This window comes from Catharus ustulatus, chromosome 21, assembly GCF_009819885.2.
Source record: "Catharus ustulatus isolate bCatUst1 chromosome 21, bCatUst1.pri.v2, whole genome shotgun sequence".
Taxonomy (NCBI): domain Eukaryota; kingdom Metazoa; phylum Chordata; class Aves; order Passeriformes; family Turdidae; genus Catharus; species Catharus ustulatus.
The window spans coordinates 3,582,205-3,604,313 of NC_046241.1; the positions used below are offsets into that span (position 1 = coordinate 3,582,205).

At 51.4% G+C, this 22,109-nt stretch overlaps 2 protein-coding genes across 4 annotated transcripts in view; one reads left to right on the top strand and one right to left on the bottom strand.

Moving 5' to 3' along the window:
* Positions 1–22,109, bottom strand: part of ASTN2 (astrotactin 2) — a 315,518-nt gene that overhangs the window by 101,870 nt on the left and 191,539 nt on the right. Inside the window, exons 14-16 of the mRNA XM_033077837.1 lie at positions 16,907–17,031; positions 16,456–16,560; positions 14,870–15,049 (exon numbers count right to left, since the gene is read on the bottom strand). Of these exons, the coding sequence (XP_032933728.1) occupies positions 14,870–15,049; positions 16,456–16,560; positions 16,907–17,031 (410 nt within the window). The remainder of the gene's footprint in view (positions 1–14,869; positions 15,050–16,455; positions 16,561–16,906; positions 17,032–22,109) is intronic.
* Positions 1,460–9,074, top strand: TRIM32 (tripartite motif containing 32). 3 transcript variants are annotated; one of them, XM_033077254.2, is made up of 2 exons: positions 1,460–1,493; positions 4,209–9,074. In XM_033077254.2, exon 2 carries the CDS (start codon positions 4,276–4,278, stop codon positions 6,220–6,222), a length of 1,947 nt encoding a protein of 648 aa, XP_032933145.1. In that variant the 5' UTR covers positions 1,460–1,493; positions 4,209–4,275; the 3' UTR covers positions 6,223–9,074. The 3 variants fall into 3 exon arrangements, with proteins under 3 accessions (XP_032933145.1, XP_032933148.1, XP_032933146.1); XM_033077257.2 differs by lacking the exon at positions 1,460–1,493 and adding an exon at positions 1,838–2,357; XM_033077255.2 differs by lacking the exon at positions 1,460–1,493 and adding an exon at positions 2,377–3,128.

Consider the following 22,109-nt stretch of genomic DNA (forward strand, 5'->3'; position numbering starts at 1 on the left):
GTCCATTTTTCTTCCCTATATACCAGGGACTGAAAGAGCATTTCCCTGGAGAGGCCAGGAACTGGGAGTGAACCCTGTGTCCCCTTCCTGGGCACAGCAACACCCCCAGGGAGCCACTGGGGCTTGAAACAGAGAACTAGAAATCTCAGTAATTTTCTTCTGCAACCCTGGTCAGGCTTTGCATCTGCTTTTGGTGCCTGTGAGTGCATCCACTGCCCACACTGCTGATCCCTGCTGCTCCAGGGATGTAGATTGTAGTCACAAATGAACTATTATTTTCTAAACAAAGTGGAAAAACCATCAAGAGCAGAAGGTGGCAAGACAAGACTTGCTGCATTATGCAAGTGCAAGGTCGGTGGGGGCTGGAGCAGGTGAGCAGTGGAAAAATGCTGCAGGCAGAGAGGTCACATGGAAGGATTTTGGGAAATGGTTAAACGAGGACTTGTCTCTTCCCCAGGCAGTGAATTCCTCCGAGCCTGAGCTCCCAGACCTCCAGCTGCAGGTCAGCCAGGGCTGAGCACGAGATGCTGCCTGTGGCACCGGCGGTGTGTGAAGGACACGGCTCCCTTGGGTTCCCAGAGAGAGCCCCAAGCCCTGACATCCCTCAGTGTGCTCTGCAGCCCCACAGGGTCACAGCTGAAGGGGTCTCTGCCATCTCTGCAGCAGGTTCATGACATCCAGGCAAAACCAGGGCTGGGATGGGGTCACTGATGGTGACAGTGGCTTCAGGAAACAGTGGCCAAATCCCTGCCTCTGGCTACCACTGCCAGCCTGCAGCATCTGCTCACAGCTGCAGCTGTACCCAAATATAGTCCTTTTTGTCCTGGAATCCACAGGGTGTCCAATGCACGGTATGGAACGAGAAACACATTTTCAGTAGGTGATGTAAAAAACCATCAAACTCAGGGACCTGCTGGGGGAAGGGAAGGGGAAAGAAAAAGAGAAAAGGGGGTTGGAGGGAAAAGGAAAAGGAAAAGGAAAATGAGAAGGGAATGCAAGGCAAGGGAAATGAAAAAGTAAAAGAAAGGAAAAGAGTAGAGAAAGGAGAAGGGAAGGGAAAGGGAAGGTGAAAGAGAAGGGGAAGGAGCTGATCCCGCAGCAGCACTGCCTGATCAGGGAAAGGGCAGTGAACAACCCGCGTGTGCCTAAATGACACATAACGGCCAGATTAAAAACAACAACAACAACAAAAAAAAAACCGCAAAGACGTTCCTGCTTCCCCTTTGTTAGTTTTAACCTTTCCTTTCACAACGAGCCGCACACAAGCCCGGTAGACTGAGGTACATCCTCTGACCCCTCTCCTCCGCAAAAACCCCCCGTGCCGGTGTCGCGATACCCCCGGTGCCGGTGTCGCGATACCCCCGATACCTCCCCCCGCTACCGCCCGCCACAGCGCGCCCGGACTACATCTCCCGGCAGGCCCCGCGGGCGCGCTCACGTGACTCGCGGCGCGCGGCGCACGCCGGGAGCGGCGCGGCCCGGAGCGGCGGCAGGTGAGGAGCGCGCGCGCGGGGCCGCGGCGGCGGCGCCCCCTGCAGGGCGGGGCGGGAAGGGCGGGAGCTGCGGGCGGGCGGCGTGAGGGGACGGGCGGGACGGGATGGAGGAGACGGGATGGACGGGAATGGCATGGGACGGGATCGGAGGGGATGGAGAGAATGGAGGGGGGCCGCCGGACCGCGCCCCGCGGGGTGGGCGCTCCCCGCCGCGCTGGGAGCGAGGGGTCCGGCTGGCCTCGCCCCCCGGCAGCAGCGCGGCCGGGGCTGAGGGGCTCGGAGCGGGCCCCGCCCGCCCCGCTGCCATTGACCCCGCGCTGCGGCCGGGCCCAGCCTGTGCTTTGTGCGGACACCGGGCACACATGGGCACGGCTCACTCCAGTGCACAAGGCCAGGCTGCACGGGGCTGGCCGAACGAGTTCCTCCTGCCCGTGGCACGGGTGGAATTAGGTCATCGTTAAGGTCCTTCCAACCCAAACCCTTGGATTTTCAGTGGAACGCCCTCAAACCCAAGGGTTGTCCTGCCGGTTTTGTTGTTGTGACAACTCCTGTCAGCGGTGCTTATTTTGCAGCATTGCCCCGTTATTTCCCTCGTTAGTGACACGAGCAATGAATTACAAGTTGAAGCCGGTGTTCTCACCGCAGACACTCACTAAAAACTACCAGGTGACAAGAGAAACCACGGCAGGAAATTTCTTTCGAATGTAAGGAAACCAAACTCGCATAATTCACGGTTTTATGGCTTGATCCTCAGCTGAGGCTTTCTGTAATACCCTGCTCTGCGTCAGAGGAACTGCCCCGGGAGGGACCGACACGCAAGAACAACTCGCTGTTAAGGAAACTTCCATGGAGCTACAGCCGAGTGTGAGAGAGAGATAAAAAGAAAAAATAATGTCCCATTACTGAGGGCATGCTGACATTCTGATAAAGGGGGTTATATATGAAAAGAATGTCATACAAATCAGCTCTCTAAAAGCCCAACCTGACTTAAAATCCCATGCACTGTTGTTCTTTAATGAAAATAAGGTAGCTTTTAATGTAACTCTCAGTACTTGGTGCCTTGTGCTGCTTGTTCCCTTGTCCTTCCCTAAGCGAGTCTTTTGACATGTTTCCAAGGAAAGTAAGAATAATGAACCTGGTATCCTGTATTTCATTTTTTTAAATAATTTTAAATCACAGATTTTTTTCCTCCCTCAGAGGAAGGTTTCTGTTCTCCATGGCAGTGCCCAGGTTTCTGCTTCCCCAGGGCCAGGGCTGTGATACTCAACCTGCCACCGTAGAGCTGATCCCAGCATGGTGCCTGGAGATTCTGCCACACCACTGAATCCCTTCCTGAAATACAGGCCTTAAAGGACTCTGAACTGCAGCTGACAAATTACAATTAGGGGGCTTTTTTTTCTTTTCTGTATGAGCATAAAGAACTTTTCTTCCTTGCAATTGTTTTTCTGCACAGGAACACACAGCAAACTGAAATACACAGAATCTTTCCAGAGAGGAGGGAGCAGCAGGGAAGTGGGAATGCTGTGTGCATGCAGCCATTTCTCAGAGAGAGCTGTGTTCACATCCTTCTGCCACTGTCTCTTCATTTCAAAGACTAACTACTTCCTTCTCCTCCTCCTCTTCCCTAGAAAAAAGGTCTTCTTCCCTATTTTTTGGTGGCTAAGCAGTACAATAACAAAGGATTTGAAACCCAGTCTAGTGAATAATAACTTAATGATGTGAGCCCTGTTCTGTTCCTTTTGAATGGATGGCTGCTTTGGCAGGAGAGCTGCTGGGATCTGCACCCTGCTGGGAGGGATGTGAGGGTGGAGAAACCTGGATTGAAGCTGAACAGCAACCAGAGTGGTGTAAAACTGAACCAGGGGACGAGAACGAGGTCAACACTGCGAGACTGTGAAACGAGGGGAAATTAAATGCAGTTAAGCTGAGTTCAGGAGCTAATAGTGAACACTGGGAGTATGTTTGGAGCTGGGATGTTTGGAGTTGTCTGTTAACTCCATTATTGCTAATACTGCCTGAGCTGTGTTTAATTGGCATGAAGCATGGTGCAGCATGGCAGAGGTCACTGAGCTGCACTGGCATCAAACCTTCTCTGTGTTTTCAGCATGCACAGTCACCCCCAGAATGGGTGGAAGCTGACTGAGCATTGCTGCTACTTTCACTTCCTGGCAAATGTATGAAACCTTGAAAATGTGTTTTGGCTCTCTAGCAAAGCAGAGTGAACCAAGCACATCTATTCTGTTGGTATCTGATGTCACAACTGAATGCAGGTCTCCAGAGGTGATCTATTAATGTCCTAAAGCATCACACCATCTGCTTCCTCCTTTGATGCACAACATTTTGAATGTCTAGTTTAATCTCCCTGGGTTTCAGTAAATTATGTAAACTCAGAGGCTTGGCAGCAGGAGATGGGCACCATGAGGAGATGATTCAGTCATCACTATCTACTGGGCTTCCATATTGGTGCCATTACGCTTCTTTCAGCGCTACTTTACAAATTTTTTAAGTGAATAATTCATCGCACTGGGAGCTGCAAGTTAGTTTTGGAATTTGCCCACCCTGAGATTAGCTATGACTAATCCATCCTCCCAACATTGAAAACCTAGCTGGGTTTCTTTTTCTGCAGGGTTAGGCGATAAGTCAGAAATAAATTGCATGTATACATAACTGCTGGTGGTGACATAAATCACATTTCCCTTTTTTCTTCCTGGACAGAATCGGAGCACCTTGGAATAGATGTGAGCACAAGGCGCTGTGCTGGATAAAGCTGCCTTGGAGCACCATGGCTGCTGCCCCTTATCTCAACTCGGACGCGCTGCGAGAGGTGCTGGAGTGCCCCATCTGCATGGAGTCCTTCACCGAGGAGCACCTGAGGCCCAAACTCCTGCACTGTGGCCACACCATCTGCAAGCAGTGCCTGGAGAAGCTCCTGGCGAACAGCATCAACGGGATCCGGTGCCCCTTCTGCAGCAAGATCACGCGCATCACCAGCTTGGCTCAGCTCACTGACAACCTCACCGTGCTGAAGATCATCGACACGGCCGGCCTGGGGGAGGTGGTGGGACTTCTCATGTGCAAGGTCTGCGGGAGGAGGCTGCCAAGACACTTCTGCAAGAGCTGTAGCTTGGTTTTGTGTGAGCCCTGCAAAGAGGCTTCGCACATGCCCCCAGGACACAGAGTCATTGCTGTCAAAGAGGCTGCTGAGGAGCGGAGGAGGGAATTTGGGATGAGGCTTGCCAGGCTTCGGGAGCTCATGGGTGATCTTCAGAAAAGGAAAGCTGCCCTGGAGGATGTTTCAAGAGACCTGCAATCCAGATACAAAGCGGTTCTGCAGGAGTACAGCAAAGAGGAGCGCAAGATCCAGGAAGAGCTGGCCAGGTCACGCAAGTTCTTCACCACCTCTTTGTCTGAAGTGGAGAAGATAAATAACCAGGTGATGGAGGAGCAAGCTTACCTGCTGAACTTAGCAGAAGTACAGATAATGTCTCGCTGTGACTATTTCCTTGCCAAAATAAAGCAGGGGGATATAGCTCTCCTGGAGGAGGCAGCGGATGAGGAAGAACCAGAACTGACAAACAGTCTCCCGAGGGAGCTGACCCTCCAAGAGGTGGAACTCCTGAAGGTGAGCCATGTGGGACCACTGCAGATTGGGCAGGTGGTGAAGAAACCCCGGACAGTGAACGTGGAGGAATCGCTCCTGGAAAACGCAGCATCCTCCTTTGTCCCTCCATTTCGGGAGCCTGACTTGGTGCAGGAGGAGCCCAGCTGCACCCCCCACTCCTCGCCAGCCAAGCCAAGGATGCCTGAAGCAGCCACGAGCATCCAGCAGTGTTCCTTCATCAAGAAGATGGGCTCCAAGGGCAGCCTGCCAGGGATGTTCAACCTCCCCGTCAGCCTGCACGTCACCAGCCAAGGCGAGGTGCTCGTGGCAGACCGGGGCAACTTCCGAATCCAGGTTTTTACCCGCAAGGGCTTCCTGAAGGAGATCCGCCGGAGCCCCAGTGGCATCGACAGCTTCGTGCTGAGTTTCCTTGGAGCAGACCTGCCCAACTTGACCCCCCTTTCTGTCACCATGAACTGCCACGGGCTGATCGGTGTGACAGACAGCTATGACAACTCTGTCAAGGTGTACACCATGGATGGCCATTGCGTGGCGTGTCACCGCAGCCAGCTGAGCAAACCCTGGGGCATCGCCGCGCTGCCCTCGGGCCAGTTTGTTGTCACCGACGTGGAAGGGGGGAAGCTCTGGTGCTTCACCGTGGACCGTGGCGTGGGGGTGGTGAAGTACAGCTGCCTGTGCAGTGCTGTGCGCCCCAAGTTTGTCACCTGTGACGCCGAAGGGACCATTTACTTCACTCAGGGGCTGGGGCTCAACCTGGAGAACCGGCAGTACGAGCACCACTTGGAGGGAGGCTTCTCCATCGGCTCCGTCGGCCCAGATGGGCAGCTGGGACGCCAGATCAGCCACTTCTTCTCTGAGAATGAGGATTTCAGGTGCATTGCTGGGATGTGTGTTGATTCCAGAGGAGACCTGATCGTTGCTGACAGCAGTCGTAAGGAAATCCTGCATTTTCCTAAAGGAGGTGGCTACAACATCTTAATCCGGGAGGGACTGACCTGCCCCGTGGGTATTGCTGTTACTCCCAAAGGGCAGCTGCTGGTGCTGGACTGTTGGGATCATTGCATTAAGATCTACAGTTACCACCTGAGAAGATACTCCACCCCTTAAGGGCTCGGTTGCAAGCAAAGCCTGTCTTGGCAGTGGAGATTCTTGCAGCCTCCTTGCAATCTGATGGGAACCAGTGTCAAGCCTTCAAAGAAGATTGTGCCATAACTGAAGGGGATTTGGCATAGAGGTCATCATGTTCTGTGTTTAGAAACAAAATAGCTTTTGTGGTGGTGGTGGTGGTCTGCTTTTTCTTCTTTTTTATATAAAATCCATCAAGTATGAACAAGCACGATGGAAAGGACCCATCCTTTGCAGTCTTGGTTCTTGTGACTGGTCACACCATAAACCTCTTCACCTCCTTATGCCACATCTCCTACACTTCCAGCTTCAACCATTGTGTCTTTCTTTGTGCCATAAACACTGACTGACTGCTCTAAATCACCTTCCCTTAGAGAACTAGCAGAGGCAATCCTGTGGTACTTGCAAGGAACTGGGTAGCAGTTGTCTGGGCAACTCCTAGAGAGAGCAATTTGTGCTTGCAGCACTGCATAAAACGAAATGGCCTCTTCAACCACGCAGAAATGAAGCTTTGCTTCCACCCTGACGAGGCAGGGCTGTCTCTCCCATTTTTCTGGTGTTCAGGAGATTGCCCCATCGTGCCATTTGTGAATTGTGTCTGTTCCATGTGAAGTGAGTACTGTGCAATCGTGGGAGACCGAGCTGAGCCAGAAAATTGCCCTCTTTATTCCTGAGTTGTACGAAGACAGGGGTTTTATTACTAATCAGAGTTCTGCTAGATAGAAAGGGATAAAAAGGGAGGGGGCTGGAGAAAAAAAAAAAAAGGGAGGGGGGGAACCTAGGGTTGCTATTTACTGTTGTTTTATTATTAAATGTATCCTGGAAATTGTCTTTGGAAGGTTTATCTGGTATCTAAAACTTCCTGGGGAAGAGGGGAAGAGCTGGGGAAATAAGACTGGGAGATTGTAGGAAATGAGATTAAATGCAACGTATTGTATGTTCACCTGCACTTCACTACTCTGCATTCCAGACCACTGCATTTAGCAATAGGTTTCCACTCATCTGCACCTCCTCTGTGTAAGCTACTCACTTCTGAGATAGGGATGGGCAGGGGGGACTATTTCACTTCTATTTTTTTAATACTTGGAAGCACATCCATTGATACACAGCCTTTTTTTCCCTTGCACAGCAAAACATTACATTCCTCAGATTATTATTTTTTTTTTGTAATTCTTTTTTCCACAACACCAGCAGGCACCAGAGTTGCTGCTCATCAAGGCTTTGGGCCAAATGAAGCACAAAACTGCAGCTGTGTGAACCAAGGCCCCCACAGTGCTGCTCTCCTGGCTGATAAATGTGTACCTCAGTGTGGTGCTGCTCGCCCAGAATAGTTTATTGAAGGAAAGATGCATTTAAATAGGGCACAGTGGTAGCATGTTAATCTGCCACAGATAATAGTTACACTGCAGTGCATTTATTTGTTGCCATCAACAGCATAGTTGCAAAATTTGGGGCCACGACAGACAATATAAAAGCTGATTTTATGGTAGCTGCCATGCTCCGGCAAATTGTTTGCTACTTGTCCTACAATATGTTTGCAACAGGTGGATTTTTTTTTTTTTTTTAAGCCCATATACTTTTCCCTGCTGAAACAGCAAAGAGAAACAGGTTGGTGAGGTGCTGCTGCTCCAGCTGGATGTTTAGCAGTTAAAGGGATTGTAGTTAAAGAAAGAGTGCTGGAAGCAGATTTTGGTGGAATTTGGGTTTTTTTTCCCTCTCTTTGTTGTGCTCAGCCAGTGCTGAAGCAGTGAGCATGCAAACACCGCTGTGTGATGGAGCTTCCATCTAGGCAGCTTCCAATTTCTCCTGCTAGAATGTGCTGGAAAAAGCTTGTGGAGAAGGGGGCTAAGGCACAAGGTGGTTGATGGTGCTGAGGCAGCTCAGGGGACTCAACTGCTCTTCCCTCCTGAGCTGCTCCATGTGCTTGCCAAGGCTACCTACTTCAACATCACTGCTCACATTCTCTGCTTCTCTTTCTTGGGTAGGAGGGGGCAGTTGCCCAAGGCATGTGACAGGAATTTGAGGAGACTTTCTCATCTTGAATGTGTGCTTTGGGGAAGTGATGATGATTACTAGGCTGAGCTGCAGTTCATGACATTGTAACTGAAAGCTTTCTTCCCATTTTATGACAATGGCAGTTCCTCTCCTTCTGGTTTCTTTTAAACATCTCTCCTGCTTCTAAGAACTGCTCCACACAGGAGGCTACCATGGACTGAATAATTAAAGCAATATTATCTATGATAATATGTACCTCTGTAATTTTCTGTTCCCATGGATTTTTTTTTTTTTCAATAAACAGCACAACTACTAGCAATAACATTTCCTGGAGTGCTTGAAAAAAATTAAAAGGAAAAAATTAAAAGCTGGTCCAGTAAACTGAGCAGTTGGTTACTCCAGCCTGTTCCTGGTTAGAGAGTTCAAACAAAGCATCTGTCATCTGTTTCTCAGAGAATTAAGGAAAGTAACACCACCCTGTGAGGCACTGTGGGCCAGGACACTGCAGTCGCCTGGGGCTCTGTCTTGCCTGCAACTCTTCCTGGGCGTTTCAGGGAGAAAAAAGAAAACCTGCTGTCCCTCATCCAGGGTCTGCACATCCCCTGACAAACTCGACTGTGAGATGATTTTACAGAGCTCTTCTTGCTGTGGTGCTCCCACACAGTGTCATGATCATCTGCCAAACGAGGTGAAATGGAGTAATTAAGGATTATGTTGAAATAGTTTGGCTCCTGCTCTGTACCTGGAGGAAAAGCTTGTCTGATCATACGTATGTGTTTGGTTTTTAAAGATTGTGTAATAAAGGAAAAATTGATCCAATTAAAAGTGCATTGCAAACGGCTCATTTTCTTATTAAAACACTTAATCTTTTCCCCTCTGTGGCAGATTGGATTTTACAGCCAGTGGGGATTAGCTGGGAACACGGTGGCTATGAGACCCTTTTTATGTGACAGGTTACCAAGGATAAATCTGATCTTGGCAGGCTCGTGGAACTTTCCCTGACACTTCCCTACCCACCTTACAAACAAAAGCTGTGGTTTTGTACCTTAGCTCACACTGCCTCGAGGGCAGCATCTTCCTTGTCACCTGATGTTTCAGAAGTCTGATTTGCGTTCACTGGCTCTGGGAGCTCAATGGGACGTGGGAGCCTGGCTGAAAACTCCATCCCCTGTGTCCCTGGCTCATCCATGGTGTGCCAATGGGGATCTGTGGTACAGCCAGGTGACACATCAGGGGCCATGGGCTCACCTAGAACACCTCAGACTCTGGTGCACTGACACTGGGGGGGTATAAAACACCTGGGTTTCCTCTGGCTGTAGTCCCCCTCCTTGGAGGCACCAGCTTGGGCTGTCCTTCTGTTGCTGCACCAAGATTAAATTGTTTTTAGATCAAAGCTGCCATGGGAGCTGAGCTGGTGAGGAAAGCTGGTGTGACTGAGTGTGGGGGTGTGGCTGTGAAGGTGCCTCAGCCCCAGCTCAGGGGTGCCAGTGGGGCTGCCAGAGGAGCTCCTGGGTGGTCAGCAGGGACATTGCCTCAGTGGGAACATCCACAGCACATGCAGGTGCTCCCCTTGTCCAGCCACCTGGTGTGGGTGAAGGATTTCATTCCTTAGGCTCATCTCAGCTCTTTAAACAGATAGGAATTTCTGGTTTATCAAACATCATTCAGCCCTTGCAGAACAGCTGCTGTGTGGTGCTGTTAGACCTACCCTGTGGCTTTATCACAAGTTTTCATTTCTTAGGGTAGAGCAGCTGAGCCATGGACATTGTTCCTGGAAGGGATGAGGAGGAGAGCCTGTTCCTCATCAAAGGGGGTAGAGCTACAAAAGTAAAAATAAAGCCAAGATGCTTTGAGTTGTTCCTATTGTATAGCTTAAGTGATTTTTCTGGGTCATTACTCAATGTGAGGATTTGAAGTTATTTCATTTTGCACAACTAATTACTCGACTTGCCTGGCAATTCTGGATTACAATGAGCAGTGCATAAGGTCATTTAGCAGACTTACTCACAGCACATGTTTTAGTCTAAACTAAATTTCATGGCAACCAGCTAGATTGTTTCTACCTCCCCCGAACAAAATGTTGAAATCGGAGGGTTTGAAATAATGACATAAACCAAGCAATTAAGAGTGTTAAAAGAGTGTTAAAAAGGTAATAGAGTAGCTGAACATAGGACAGATCTCAAAAACAAGGAAATTTTCCGTGTTCTACTTCTGACCAAGCACGTATAAGGGAGACCCATTATGTCCTTTAACAGCTGAAAAAGTAGCTTTACAGCTTTCTTAATGCACCTGATTGCATCTAGGAAAGGAAAACTAAAGGTTCCTGCAGACTAGTTCAATCTTAATTGTGTTAATGGCAGTATCAGGCCTGAAGGGAGACAAATAGAGCCTTGAAAGGACAGGAGGGAGCCACAGGCCTCACTCAGAGGAATAGGGATTGCTACTTTAGCAGAGCTCCAGGCTCTGGCCTTAATTTTGTGAAGGATATTTATGAAGATCTCCTGTCAAAACTGCTGAGTTCACAAGAAAGCATGAAAGCTGTCACCTCTTATAGGTAAATGCAGTTCATGGAGCGTGGTCTGAGAGAAGAGAAGCAAGTACTGGGGAGGGCAGAGAGCAGAAAGGCTTAGGGAATGTGACAGGACCTGCCAGGACACAGCCCCTCCATGGACTATTCCCATAAAAGATCGATTCCTGAGAGGGAACATGAACATCTTTCCCATCTGCAGCAACCACAGGCTGAGCTTGCTGAGTACTCAGCGTGACCAGGGAACCTCAGCCAAGGAAACTCTATCTGGAGATCATAGGAAATTCAAGAAAAACAAACATTTCCCTCACTGCAGACCTAAAGTAACCTCCCAGCTGGGCAGTGAAACCCTCTGGATCTCCCCCACCCAGGCACACACATCCTGAGCCCATCAGCATCCCTTCCTGCTTTCCAGCTGGGCTTCTCCAGTGGGAATAAGCAAACTGGAACAGCTTTTGCAGAAATATCACCAGGTCTGCCAGATTTTGAACTCAGAGCAGCTCTTCCCCTTCCCTAAGCAACTCTTCTCCTCCTCACCAGCCATAATGAGGAACCACAGAGCAACCAGGTCTCTGATGAACTTTTATCAGTGAATGAAGTGGTTCCCAGCGGGGGGATTTGCTGGATGGAGGGATCACTCTCTTCCCTGATGTACAATTTCTGAATCTCTGAGGTAGGGTGATTCCCAGCCTCCACCTCCAGGTTTATTATTGTGGCACTGTGTGCTGAGGAACAGCTCAGTTTGGATCAGCTGTCCTGGCTGTGTCATCTGCCAACACCTCATCCACCCCAACCTAGTGACTGTGGGGACAGAACAGAGAAAAAGAGGGAGTGTGGATGCCATGGAGGCACTGCTCAGCAGCAGCCAGCACTCTGGGGTGTTACCCACACTGGTTTATCCACAGCACCACTGTGACAAAGCTGCTTCCCTGCATCCCACCAGGCCCAGCACATTCTTACACACAGCAGGAGCTGGCTGAGGACATCACATTTGTCCCAGCTGCCAAATGAAGGTCCTCACACAAGTGCTACCAACTTAATGAGGCACTGTGAGTGTTAAATGCTGGCTCCACCAGGGAAGAAAACCGATGTGGGCTCCCATGGCACAGATCAATGGCTGGGTCGATCTCAAGGTCCCTGCTTGGAGGCCACTCAGTGTGTTAAAGCCTTGCTTGGCTGCACAGGGCCAGAGCAAGCAGCCCAAAAAATGGGCTTTTAATCACTCTGCATGAAGTAAAATCGGAGTTTGCTTTGGTGTGCTCACAGACTGAGGCTGTTCCTGTGAGGGAGCCTGGGGGATGCTCCCATGCCTGTCCAGAAGGAGCTCGGTGTGCCACAGCCGTGCCACCGTGCCTGTCTGGCTCTCCCTGCAAATCCTCAGGAACAAGGGCAGGCTGCTCTGTCACCTCATTCCCCCTACTTCTCACCCCTGCAGGAGGAAGGGAACAGCAGTCCCTGCTCCAGGCAGAGCTGTGTGCTGTCCCTGGCTAGAGGCAGATCCCTTTCCCTGCCCTGGCAGAAGGGAGAGCTCTGCAGATCCTGACCCACGTCACAGGCTCTGTGCCGGCGTTGGGGCAGCTCCAGCCCCGGCTCGGAGCCAGCGCCTGCCCTGGCACCAGCGGCATGAGCTTCTCTTCAAAACCGTGTTTTCAATTAGGGCTTGATGCTCAGATTGTGCCTTTATTGTTGGAGGCCTCCTCCTGAGGCCTGGCGATTGATTTATGAAGTTGATTAAAATATTAAAATAATTTGGTGCGGTGCTGCGAACACCCCGTAATGTGCATTTTTCTCAGAGCTGGTGCTGTTCCAATTAGCTTGAGACTCTTCTCTCCCCCTCCTCTTGTGACTTGTTTTGTCCACGAAAAAATTACAGTTATTCTGGCCCTACTTTTATATTTATTAGAGCTGATGCATATGTGTGCTCACTGAGCAGTTGAGAACGGGCTGGTGAGCAGCAGGGAGCCCGGCAGGCCAGAGCTGTTCTGAGTGCAGAAGGCATCCAGAACTGTCTAGCTGGAGCTATTTATTCAGATCTGCCTTATGTCACTGGCAAAATGAGGGTAAATCAGGAGAGAAGTTGGGAATAAAATTCATGTACCATGAACAGCAAACTCTTTCTCTTGGCTAACTGGGATTTCCCTGGGACAGAGCCCTGGGTTTCCCAGGACATTTTCTCTGATCTCCCCAAGAGCCCTGAACATCCTTAATGTCCTTCCAAGAGCATTTTCTGGTCATCAAAAAGCTGAATACAACACTGAGTACCTCTGCATTGCCCACAGCCCCAAAGTTCAACCTCACCAGCCCCACCAGCCACCAAAGGCACAGATGGAGCCATGCACAAAACACAAGGGGGGCAGCACCCAGTGCCCAAAGGCTGCACAATCAGCAGTGAAAGGTTTATATCCAGGCATTACATGCATTGCCTCAGGGGATCCCTGGAGTGCCATGAGTGCTTTGGTGCTTCACAGGCAGTGGGAAAGTGTGGCTTTCCTTTTTTGGTCCCTGGTGGTATTTACCAGGACCAGAGGGTGCTAACATTTAGCTATAAAACAGCATCCAATCTAAGTGAGAAGTTCTAAAGGCGAACTGACCAATTACACAGACTAATTTCTAACCAATTATCTTCCAAAGTGTTAGAGAGTGACCAAATTCTTAAGGAATTTGGCTCAACCTTGGTATCTAGGATACCTTATCTATTATAGCAAGTTCCAGGGGCCAGGGGAAGATGGCTTTGGAGGAATTGTATCATCCACAGGAAAGGATGCTCTGGATGCCCCAGAAATGCCAGAGCAGCCAGGCATAGCTCCAGGAGTGGGGGCAGGACCTGGGTGGGTAGTGAGGGATCCACCTCGCTGCATACCATGGACTAAAAAGGAAATTATCCTGTCACTGAGGCACTGCTTCAGTAACAAAGCCCCTGTGGCACTGCAGGGCCTTGTGGCTGAGCCCTGAGCCACCACTGCCCCGCTGGAGGAGGTGAGAGTGAAGGAATGGGAGATATCTCACCACCAGATCAAGTGCTGTGCATGTCCCCTCTGGCCCCAGCATTGGAACAGCAGCAGTGCTTGTGCCAGACCTGGACTGCAGCAGCTCCTCTCATTCTCCTGAGAAACCCTTGTGTGGGTTTGGTTTGGTCCCAGGTGATGGCTCTGGGACCATGGGGCACTCGGGGTCTGCTCCCCACCAACACATTTGCCCCTGGGTTGCAGGGAGTGCTCCCGAGTGATGGATAGCACCATGAGTACATAAACAACCCACCTCCACATGCCTTCTCCTGCTAAACAGGGGCATTGCTATGGCAAACTTCATTTATCACTATTTAAAACCCAAACAAACGAGCACAGGGTGTTATAAATACGCTTACAAGACCAGCTACACTGGGAGAATGGAGAAGAAAATGAGCCAAGAGCCAGGGAGGTAGTGTGGGAGAACACCTCTCTCTGCTGGCTTCCAGGGAGCAAGGCAGTGCCACCAGAGCAGGATGCAAGTGCCCTGATGACCTCTGTCACCATCAGCCCTAAGGTGGGCTCTGTGATACACCACAGATGTTTCTTGAATAGAAAAATATCAGAGCCAGGGAATATCCCCGAGTCCCTGGAGGAGAGAGATGAATTGGCAAATGGAAGGCTACAGCGATAAGGGAGTTTTTATAAACATAACCTAATTGTATTACTTCAAAGTCCTGAAGTTTATTGCCCTGTTTAATGATGTGTCTCGTTATTTATGGTGTAGCACAATGAGTCTGCTATTGATTTAATGCACTTCCTTAAAGACTGTCATTGTCACAAGCAATAAAACAAAGCCATTCCGAGACAGCTCATTTATGTCACATCTCCATCAGCTGACCCTGGGCACATGAGGGCCATCGTGGGAAAGGGGTCACCCTGGGCAAGGAGTGTGGAAGCTGAAGGGCAGGAGCAGGCAGGGTGGCTCAGGGATGGTGCCAATGACATGTACCACCTCACAGTGGGCACTCAGTTTGGGACAAGCCTCCTGCCTGAGCCCACCAGCCAGCAGGGTGATGGTGCATGCATGGGAATGGGGGTGATGGATGGAAACCAGCACATGACACCTGATCTTTGTGCCCCTGCCCATTCCCCTCCTCACCTTTCTGGTACTGGAGCCAGAGCTGCTGCTGGACCTTCTTGCTGGGGAAGTGGATGGTGCAGCTGAACTCGGAGCCGTACAGCGCCTCCGCGATGTAGTGGGAGCCAAACTGCTGGATGAAGGAGAGCAGCTCCTCCCGGCTGCTGTCCTTGTTCAGGATCTTCAGGATGTTTGCAAAGCCTGTGGGATGGAGGCAGGGGGTGGGCAGGTCAGCCAGGAAGGGGAAGGAGCCCCAGAGGTTCCCTGCTCAGGTCATACAAGGCCCCACATGGGTGCAGTTCCTCCTCTTTTGCCTCCACCTGATCCTTTGGAATCCACAACCTGTTATAACCCCAGGTGTGGCTCTGACTTCCTTCTATGATTCCTCTCCCTAAGAGACTTCTCAGATAATGTTACAGGGCTGTGCATGGGAACATGCACACGCACACACACACAGACACACACACTCTGTCCTTGCCAGCTTGCCTGTTCTTCAGGCTGCTGGCACATCATTAACACTCTCCCCAGAGGATGTGCCTGGCCTTTGCTTGGCTGTATCCACAACCAGAGATGTTCCATCCCTAGTGCAAACACCCAGCACAACTGGGAACTATTTTTAGGAAAGTTGGAGACAGCCCAGAGGGACATTCAGGGCTGGGCTGGTGGCAGCTCTGTGGGTGTGCAAAGGTCAAGGCATCACTGGAGCAAGATCCATGCAGACAGCAGGGACCTCTGGCATGGGACAAGGACATGGAGCCTCGCTGCTCCATGGAGGTGAAATATCCTGGAGACACTGGTGACTTCACAGCACTTCAGCATCACTTAGAGCTGGCTGAAAGCACCGTTTTGGTTCAGTGGTGGAACGGAAAACATACTGCAAGAAAATACGTCATAACTGTCACCAAAATGAGATTATCTGGCTGGTTGGTTGGTTGGTTTATTGAAAAAGAAGGCTGTTTTAATAAAAAAGCCAGCATAATTCATTTTGAGCTGAACCCACGTATTTTTTTTTCAGCTCTGAGCAGGTTATTTCATTTTGGGGCTGCGCAGCCTGCTTGCACTAAATCTTTTTTTTTCTTTCTCCATTTAAAAAATCGTTGATTTTTAAATAAAAAATGCTATTTTGAAATGAAAAGGCAAAACATTTCAGGTTGCAACAAAATGTTTCAGCATTTCTGAAACAAAATGTGTAGCTATAAAAACGTGGCAGTGAAATGTTTTGACATTTGCAGGATCCTCCCACCCACCCCTTCTTCATCTGTGACTCCTGCTTTATATGACCTGCTTTTCCAAATGCTTTGGTTCCTTTTGAAACCACCATTTTAAGGCACTGACTGTTTTTTGTACAAACACATATACACAGCCACCCTAAAACAAATCCTTCCTGCTAGTTGCTTACTGGTTTCCTCCTGGCTTTTAACCTCACCTCTTGCTGCACAAACTCCCTGCCTCGGTTTCCCCCACTGTCAAAAAGGAAGCAAATCTCCCTGCCTGCCTCTGCAGCAGCACTGGGAACAGAGCATGGAAAATGTCAGTGGGATGCTTGGGGCAGAAAAGCACCCCCCAGCCATGCAGGCACACACCTCCCTGCCCCTGGAATCCCTCACCTGCAGAGAGTGTGATGGAGCTGAGCTTCACCCTGTAGAGGTTGCTCCTGACCCGCCAGTGCTGCACCATGGGGTACCCCATGGCCTCATCGTACTTGATGTCCCCTGCAAAGAAAAAGCAGGTGGGTGACACTGCTGCCCATGCTCTGGGGAATGCTGAATGCTCCCACCTTGCTGCAGGGGTGAGAAATGGGGTGGTGCAAGGGCTGGAGACCTCAGTGGTGATGCTGGGGGCTCCCCAGACTGCTGGCAGGAGCAGCACTGGGATGGCTGTGACTGGCAGCAGCTCACAAGGATGGACTCACACATCCCTCAGATCATTTCTACCCCAGGCCCATGGGAAGGATGGCACAAAGAGGTGATGATGCCCCTCAGGAGCCACACTGGGATCCACAGAGGTTGTTCCTCCTGTGCTCTCCCCTGGGACTCTGAGCCTGGGCACAGCTCGTACCTGTGAGCAGCTGGAGGTCAGGAAGGGGCTCCGAGAGGACCCCACGGCACTGCTCCTCCACGGGCAGGGGGATCACCAGGAGGCCATCAGCCAGCTGGGGGAAGTCCTTGATGAAGTTATTCTCCCTGCAGAGAGAAAAAGACAACTGCAAAGCAACGATGCAGGGCACGGCCGGGCAGCAGGGCTGGGCTGCCCTGGTGGCACGGGGACAGGCGGCTCAGGAGGGTGGGGGACATCTCCTGGAGCAGGGATCTCCTGCCAGGGGATGGGGTTTGCAGCCTCCCCACCAGCCAGCCCTGGCTGTGCAGCCCTCTGAGGTGGTGCCTAATGAGCTCCCCAAGGAATGCAGCTCCATTAGTGCTCCAGAAATATGGAACTGCTCTCAGCCTGGGGACCTGGCCACTGCGTTTGGCCCAGATTTTCAAACTGAGCCCCTGGAGAGGGGGCAAGGAAAGAGGAACGGCTGCTACACCCCAAAACTGCCCCTTTCCACCTGCAGCATCTTCATGGGGACAGTGACCAAGCTCTGCTGAGGCTCCCCAGGCAGCATCATCACCCCCACTGTTTTCCCCCCCACCAGTGACTCACTCTCCAAAAGGCAGAAAAAGTACATTTTACAGACAGACAAAAAAAAAAACCCACTCTCGTGTACAGCTCACAGTGCAATTTTACCACATATGCAGGATCTTTTCTAACCTTGGCAGGTATAACATTGTATAATAGGCCCCTAATGAATTGTTTCTAGAACAACGGTACCAGGGAAATTATTTGAAATGGTGAACAGACAGGTCTCTGGGAGACAAGCCTCCCCCATAAGCGAAATGCCTCGCGCCTGCGCCAGGGAAACAGGAGGGGGGATTTTAAATATTGATCTTAGAGCCAAAATATAGGCCAGGAGGCTTTGCATCCTCCGGGTGTGGAGACAAAAGGGCAGCAGAGCAGAAGAAAGGGAGGTTCCTGCAAAATCAGGTCAGCCCCAGGAGCTTGGGGGGAGGTTCAGACTGGCACCACCTGCCCCAGCTGCATTTTTGTAATATATTTTCCTTTAAACAGCTGCTGATTTCACTCACCTTCCCTGGGTTTACCCCCTGTAGCCTGTCCCTGGGGGATGATTCATCACCCTGTGATCATTTCACAACAGGGGACACACTGGCCACCTCCATGGTGTGGCACCTTTGGGGCCAAGATGTGGCCACTGCAACCTGCACCAGAGGTGAGCAGGAAGCCATAGCCCTGCACAAGCAGCCTGGGGCTGTTCCCAGCCCCAAGGCAGGAGAGGAGCACAAGGAGGGACACATGAGTGGGGCACAGGAATTGTTCAAGGCCAGACTTGGGATGGGTCTTTAAGCAATATGCTCCAGTGGAAGGTGTCCCTGCCCATGGCAGGGAGGTTGAAACAAGATGATCTTTATGGTCCCTTCCAACCCAAACCACTCCATGTTTCCCTGGCTGCACAGGCAGCCTGCCTCATGCTACACTCCCATTTCAGGAGCCTCACTTTCTGCACTGCCTCAGTGCAGGAAAGAAAAAGTGCTTTATTTTTCTGAGGGGAAAAGCCTCTCACTCACAGCGTGCTCACAAATCTCCGATTGATCCCGCTGGGCACGGGATCCCCACGGTGGATTGTTCTGCTGCTCTGAGCCCTTTGCTGTCACAGCAGTTCCAAATGGGGAACTGCAATTACTGCCAGAGCTGGGAGCCGTGTGGGTGGTGGGAAACAGGGCTGCAAAATAAGGCAAGTCGGTAGGGCACAGGGGAAGAAGCATGTTGGTGTCTGCTGCTCTGCCTTAGCAGAACAGGGAAAACACCAGCACTGCCAAATCCCAAAGCCATGGAGAAGCTGATGCTGCACTGGGAAAGTGGGATGCAGCTGCCCTGAGCCTGCCTGCTTCCTGGGGAATGGGGACTGTGCCTTTCCTGACAGGCCAGCTCATCCTGCACTAGCATCAGCACAGGGGCCAGGAGGGTCCCTGCCTGCCCAACTCTGAGAGGATCAGGAGGGGATTTCCAGGAGGAGGGTGGTGGAACCTTCCCAAGTGCTGTCCCACATGAGGGGACTGACTGGGTATGCCCCAAGGGACACAAAGAGATACATGACAGGTGCCAGGAACTCATGTTCATCCAGCACCCTGCACCCTGACATGGGGCAGAGACAGAAAGAGGCAGCATCTCCTCCTGCCCCCACTGAGCCATCTCAGCAGCACCCACCCATGCCATGAGCTGTAAAGCAGCTGTTGGGCGTATCCCAGCTCATCCACGAGCAGGACAGCTCCCAGGGCTGGTGGTCCATGCCTGGGCAGCTCAGGAGGGAGAAGCTGAGGCATGAGGGAACCTGCACACAGCAGCTGCTGCTCAGAGCTGCTGCCTCTATGAGAAGGTATTTACTGAACAGCCACGTTCTGCAGGACCACTCTTATCCATTTGTTCAGCTGTTCCACACTTGAAAGGCCAAGGAAAAACCAAGGACAAGTGGGAGTAAGGAGTGGGCACGTGCCCACAATGTGCTTCCATCATGGGAGGGAGCAGCAGTGCAAGGCAGGACTTCAGGAGCACTTCTATGATGCATTCTTGCTGCCAAACCCTTCCTGCACCTCTTCCAGCTCTCCTCACCTCCAGGCTCTTGCTCCCTGCCATGCCAAGGCAGGGATGAGCCAAAGCCATGCAGGGGGAGCACCCTTGGGAGAGGTGTGGGCACAGCACAGCCCCTCTGCAGAGTCCTCACTGCCTGCAGGGGCAGGAGGGTGATGGGGACACACCAGGCAGGGCACACTGCTGCTGGGCTGTGCCCAGGGCACAGCATTCCATGGACTGGCAGCTGGCAGAGGGCTCAGCTCCTCTTCCACAGGCCCTTCTTGATAACCCTGTGGCTTGCACCTCTGCTAACCCTGCTGCTCACTGTGGAGGCACAGAAAAGAGTTCCTGCCAGAATTTTCTGCTCTCTGGAAGCTGTGATCAAAGCCATCAGGCTCTGTGCAAGGGGAAGGGACATGGATGAGGGGAGGGATGTGACAGCATCCCTGTGCACATGTTGTCACACGTGCCTCCAGCTGGGGCACCTCTGCATGGGTGCAGGGGCAGGTCTGGGGTCCACGGGGTTATTCCAGTGGCATCAGCCAGGATGCAGACAAACCTGCCTGCCCCACAACATGCTCCTGTGTCTCTTGTTGTGCCCCTGGCATCTCCCCAGGGCAACAGCTGCCCGGGACTCACTGGAGCAGTGAGCACACAGCTCTGTGCACATGGAATCCACTCCCCAGCACAGCACTCTCCTGCTGGGGATCTGAGCATCTCCCAAGGCATTTTGCAGATACTGAGTCTTTACAGGAGGAAATGCAGTTTCTCCCAGCTGCATCCAAACACAGCATGTGCCTGCCTTGGAGGGAACTGATTCCATATAAACGAGCCTGATGCTGGGAAAGGTCAAATGGCCAAAGGCTTTACAACTCCAATACTGGCAGGGTGGGCTGAGGAGGAAGGCAGCTGCTGGATTAAACTGAGTTCAAAGTCTTGCCTTTGATGGACACTTGGTGTATCCTCAGCTGAGTCCTACAATCCACCCATTGCCTGGGGTGACACAGACAACTGACAGCAGCTCCCACATCTCAGGGTGCTGGTGGGGTGGCAGCAATTAGCAGCTGCTCAGACACCAGGAGCAGGGCTCAGGCAGCAAGAGCCTGCTGTGCCACTGTTCTCCTGTCCTCCTGAAGCCAGACACACAAACCAGCCCTGGTTTTTGGGGACTGTGACCTTTAATAACACAGCCAAGGTGATGCAGCAGAGCTGTGGTGCAGCGCTGGGCTGCATGGCTGTGCTCTGCAGTGCTGGCAGCAGCTCCCACAGCCCATGGGAAGCCTCCAGAAAGATCCAAAATCCCAGGGCAAAATGGGGTTTGGGGGAGCAGGACAGCCCAGTGCAGGGGCTGGAGTGCAGTGGTCTTCCAGGATTGGGCCATGTCTGCCAGATTCTGCTCCATGGCACGACTCTGCTGGCCCTGGGACACCTTGTCTCCTTGCTGAGATGCTCAAAGCCAGAGCCAAGCTGGCAGTGGGATTTTGGCCAGCAGCAGGCAAAGATCAGCTGGTGACTGACATGCATTTCATTTTCCTGTTAGCAACACCGCTGGGTGAAGGAGCAGCTTCTCCTCCTCAGCTCAGTCAGCTGTGACTCCCTCCCTTGGCACTCTGCTCCCAGAGGACATGGCCTTGAGGATGGACTCTACAAACCAAGCCTTCCTTGCAGCTGGAAAACTCCCTCTGCACATTCCAAGCATCAGCTGACACGGAGCCTCCTGCTTCCACCCAACACTGCCTGAGGATGCACACCCTGCACCACAGCACCTGGGCAAGTTTATTCATGGTGGGGTAAATATATAAATATTATATATAAAATGACCCCACAAGTGATTAGCTTATGCCCTGAAGCGTGAGATTTAATTACCTTATCTGAGCCAGCACAGCTACAAATGTTAATCACATTATCATCCAGCAAGCTTATGTTCAGCAAAGTGACTACTCCAGGGCCGCCCTTTCTGCTATGCAAGCCTGAGAGAATGGCAAAGAATGAGTTATTAATCTTACTTCTTTCTGTCCCACAATGGCTCGTGGAGAACACTATGGATTTGAGGTTATTTAGTGCCAGCTTTTCACCCAAATTTCCCTTGGAGAAGCTGCCTGCTGGGGTGGCTGCAAGATCAGCAGAGCCCAGCTTGACACAGGGACATTGAGAAATAGCTTCCTTTTAGCCTGTCATCACCAAAAAAAAAAAAAAAAAATTGATCTGGAGTCACTGGGAAACAGAAAAGAGGGTGTCCTGTTGCCACAGGCACTTAGGAGAAGGTAAGCACACTGTAAATCTCCCCCAGCATGTCTCCCTGACCTCAGGCACTGGTGAATTATAAAGGTTTAATGCAAGCCCTGTGAAGCAGCAGTTACTTACTCCAAATTTACTGAGCATTAATTTCAGCGAGGCCCCGCTCCTGTAGAACAAGACAGGATAAAAGAGCAGAGACCAGTCAGGTTTTGCCAGGTTCTGGAGCCCCTTCATTCCCCAGCTCTCAGCCTTAAACACTGTTTGCAGTGAAGTGTGGTTGGACCAGGCTGCAGGGAAAAAGGAGAGCACCAGGAGCATCCCTCCAGCAGCCCCTGATGCTGTGGGTAGGACCTGTCCCTGTGCTTGTCCATGTCCCCAGTGTGTCCCACTTCAG

Coding starts and splice junctions, on each gene's coding strand:
- TRIM32 (XM_033077254.2), top strand. CDS start 4,276: ATGGCTGCTGCCCCTTATCTCAACTCGGACGCGCTGCGAGAGGTGCTG.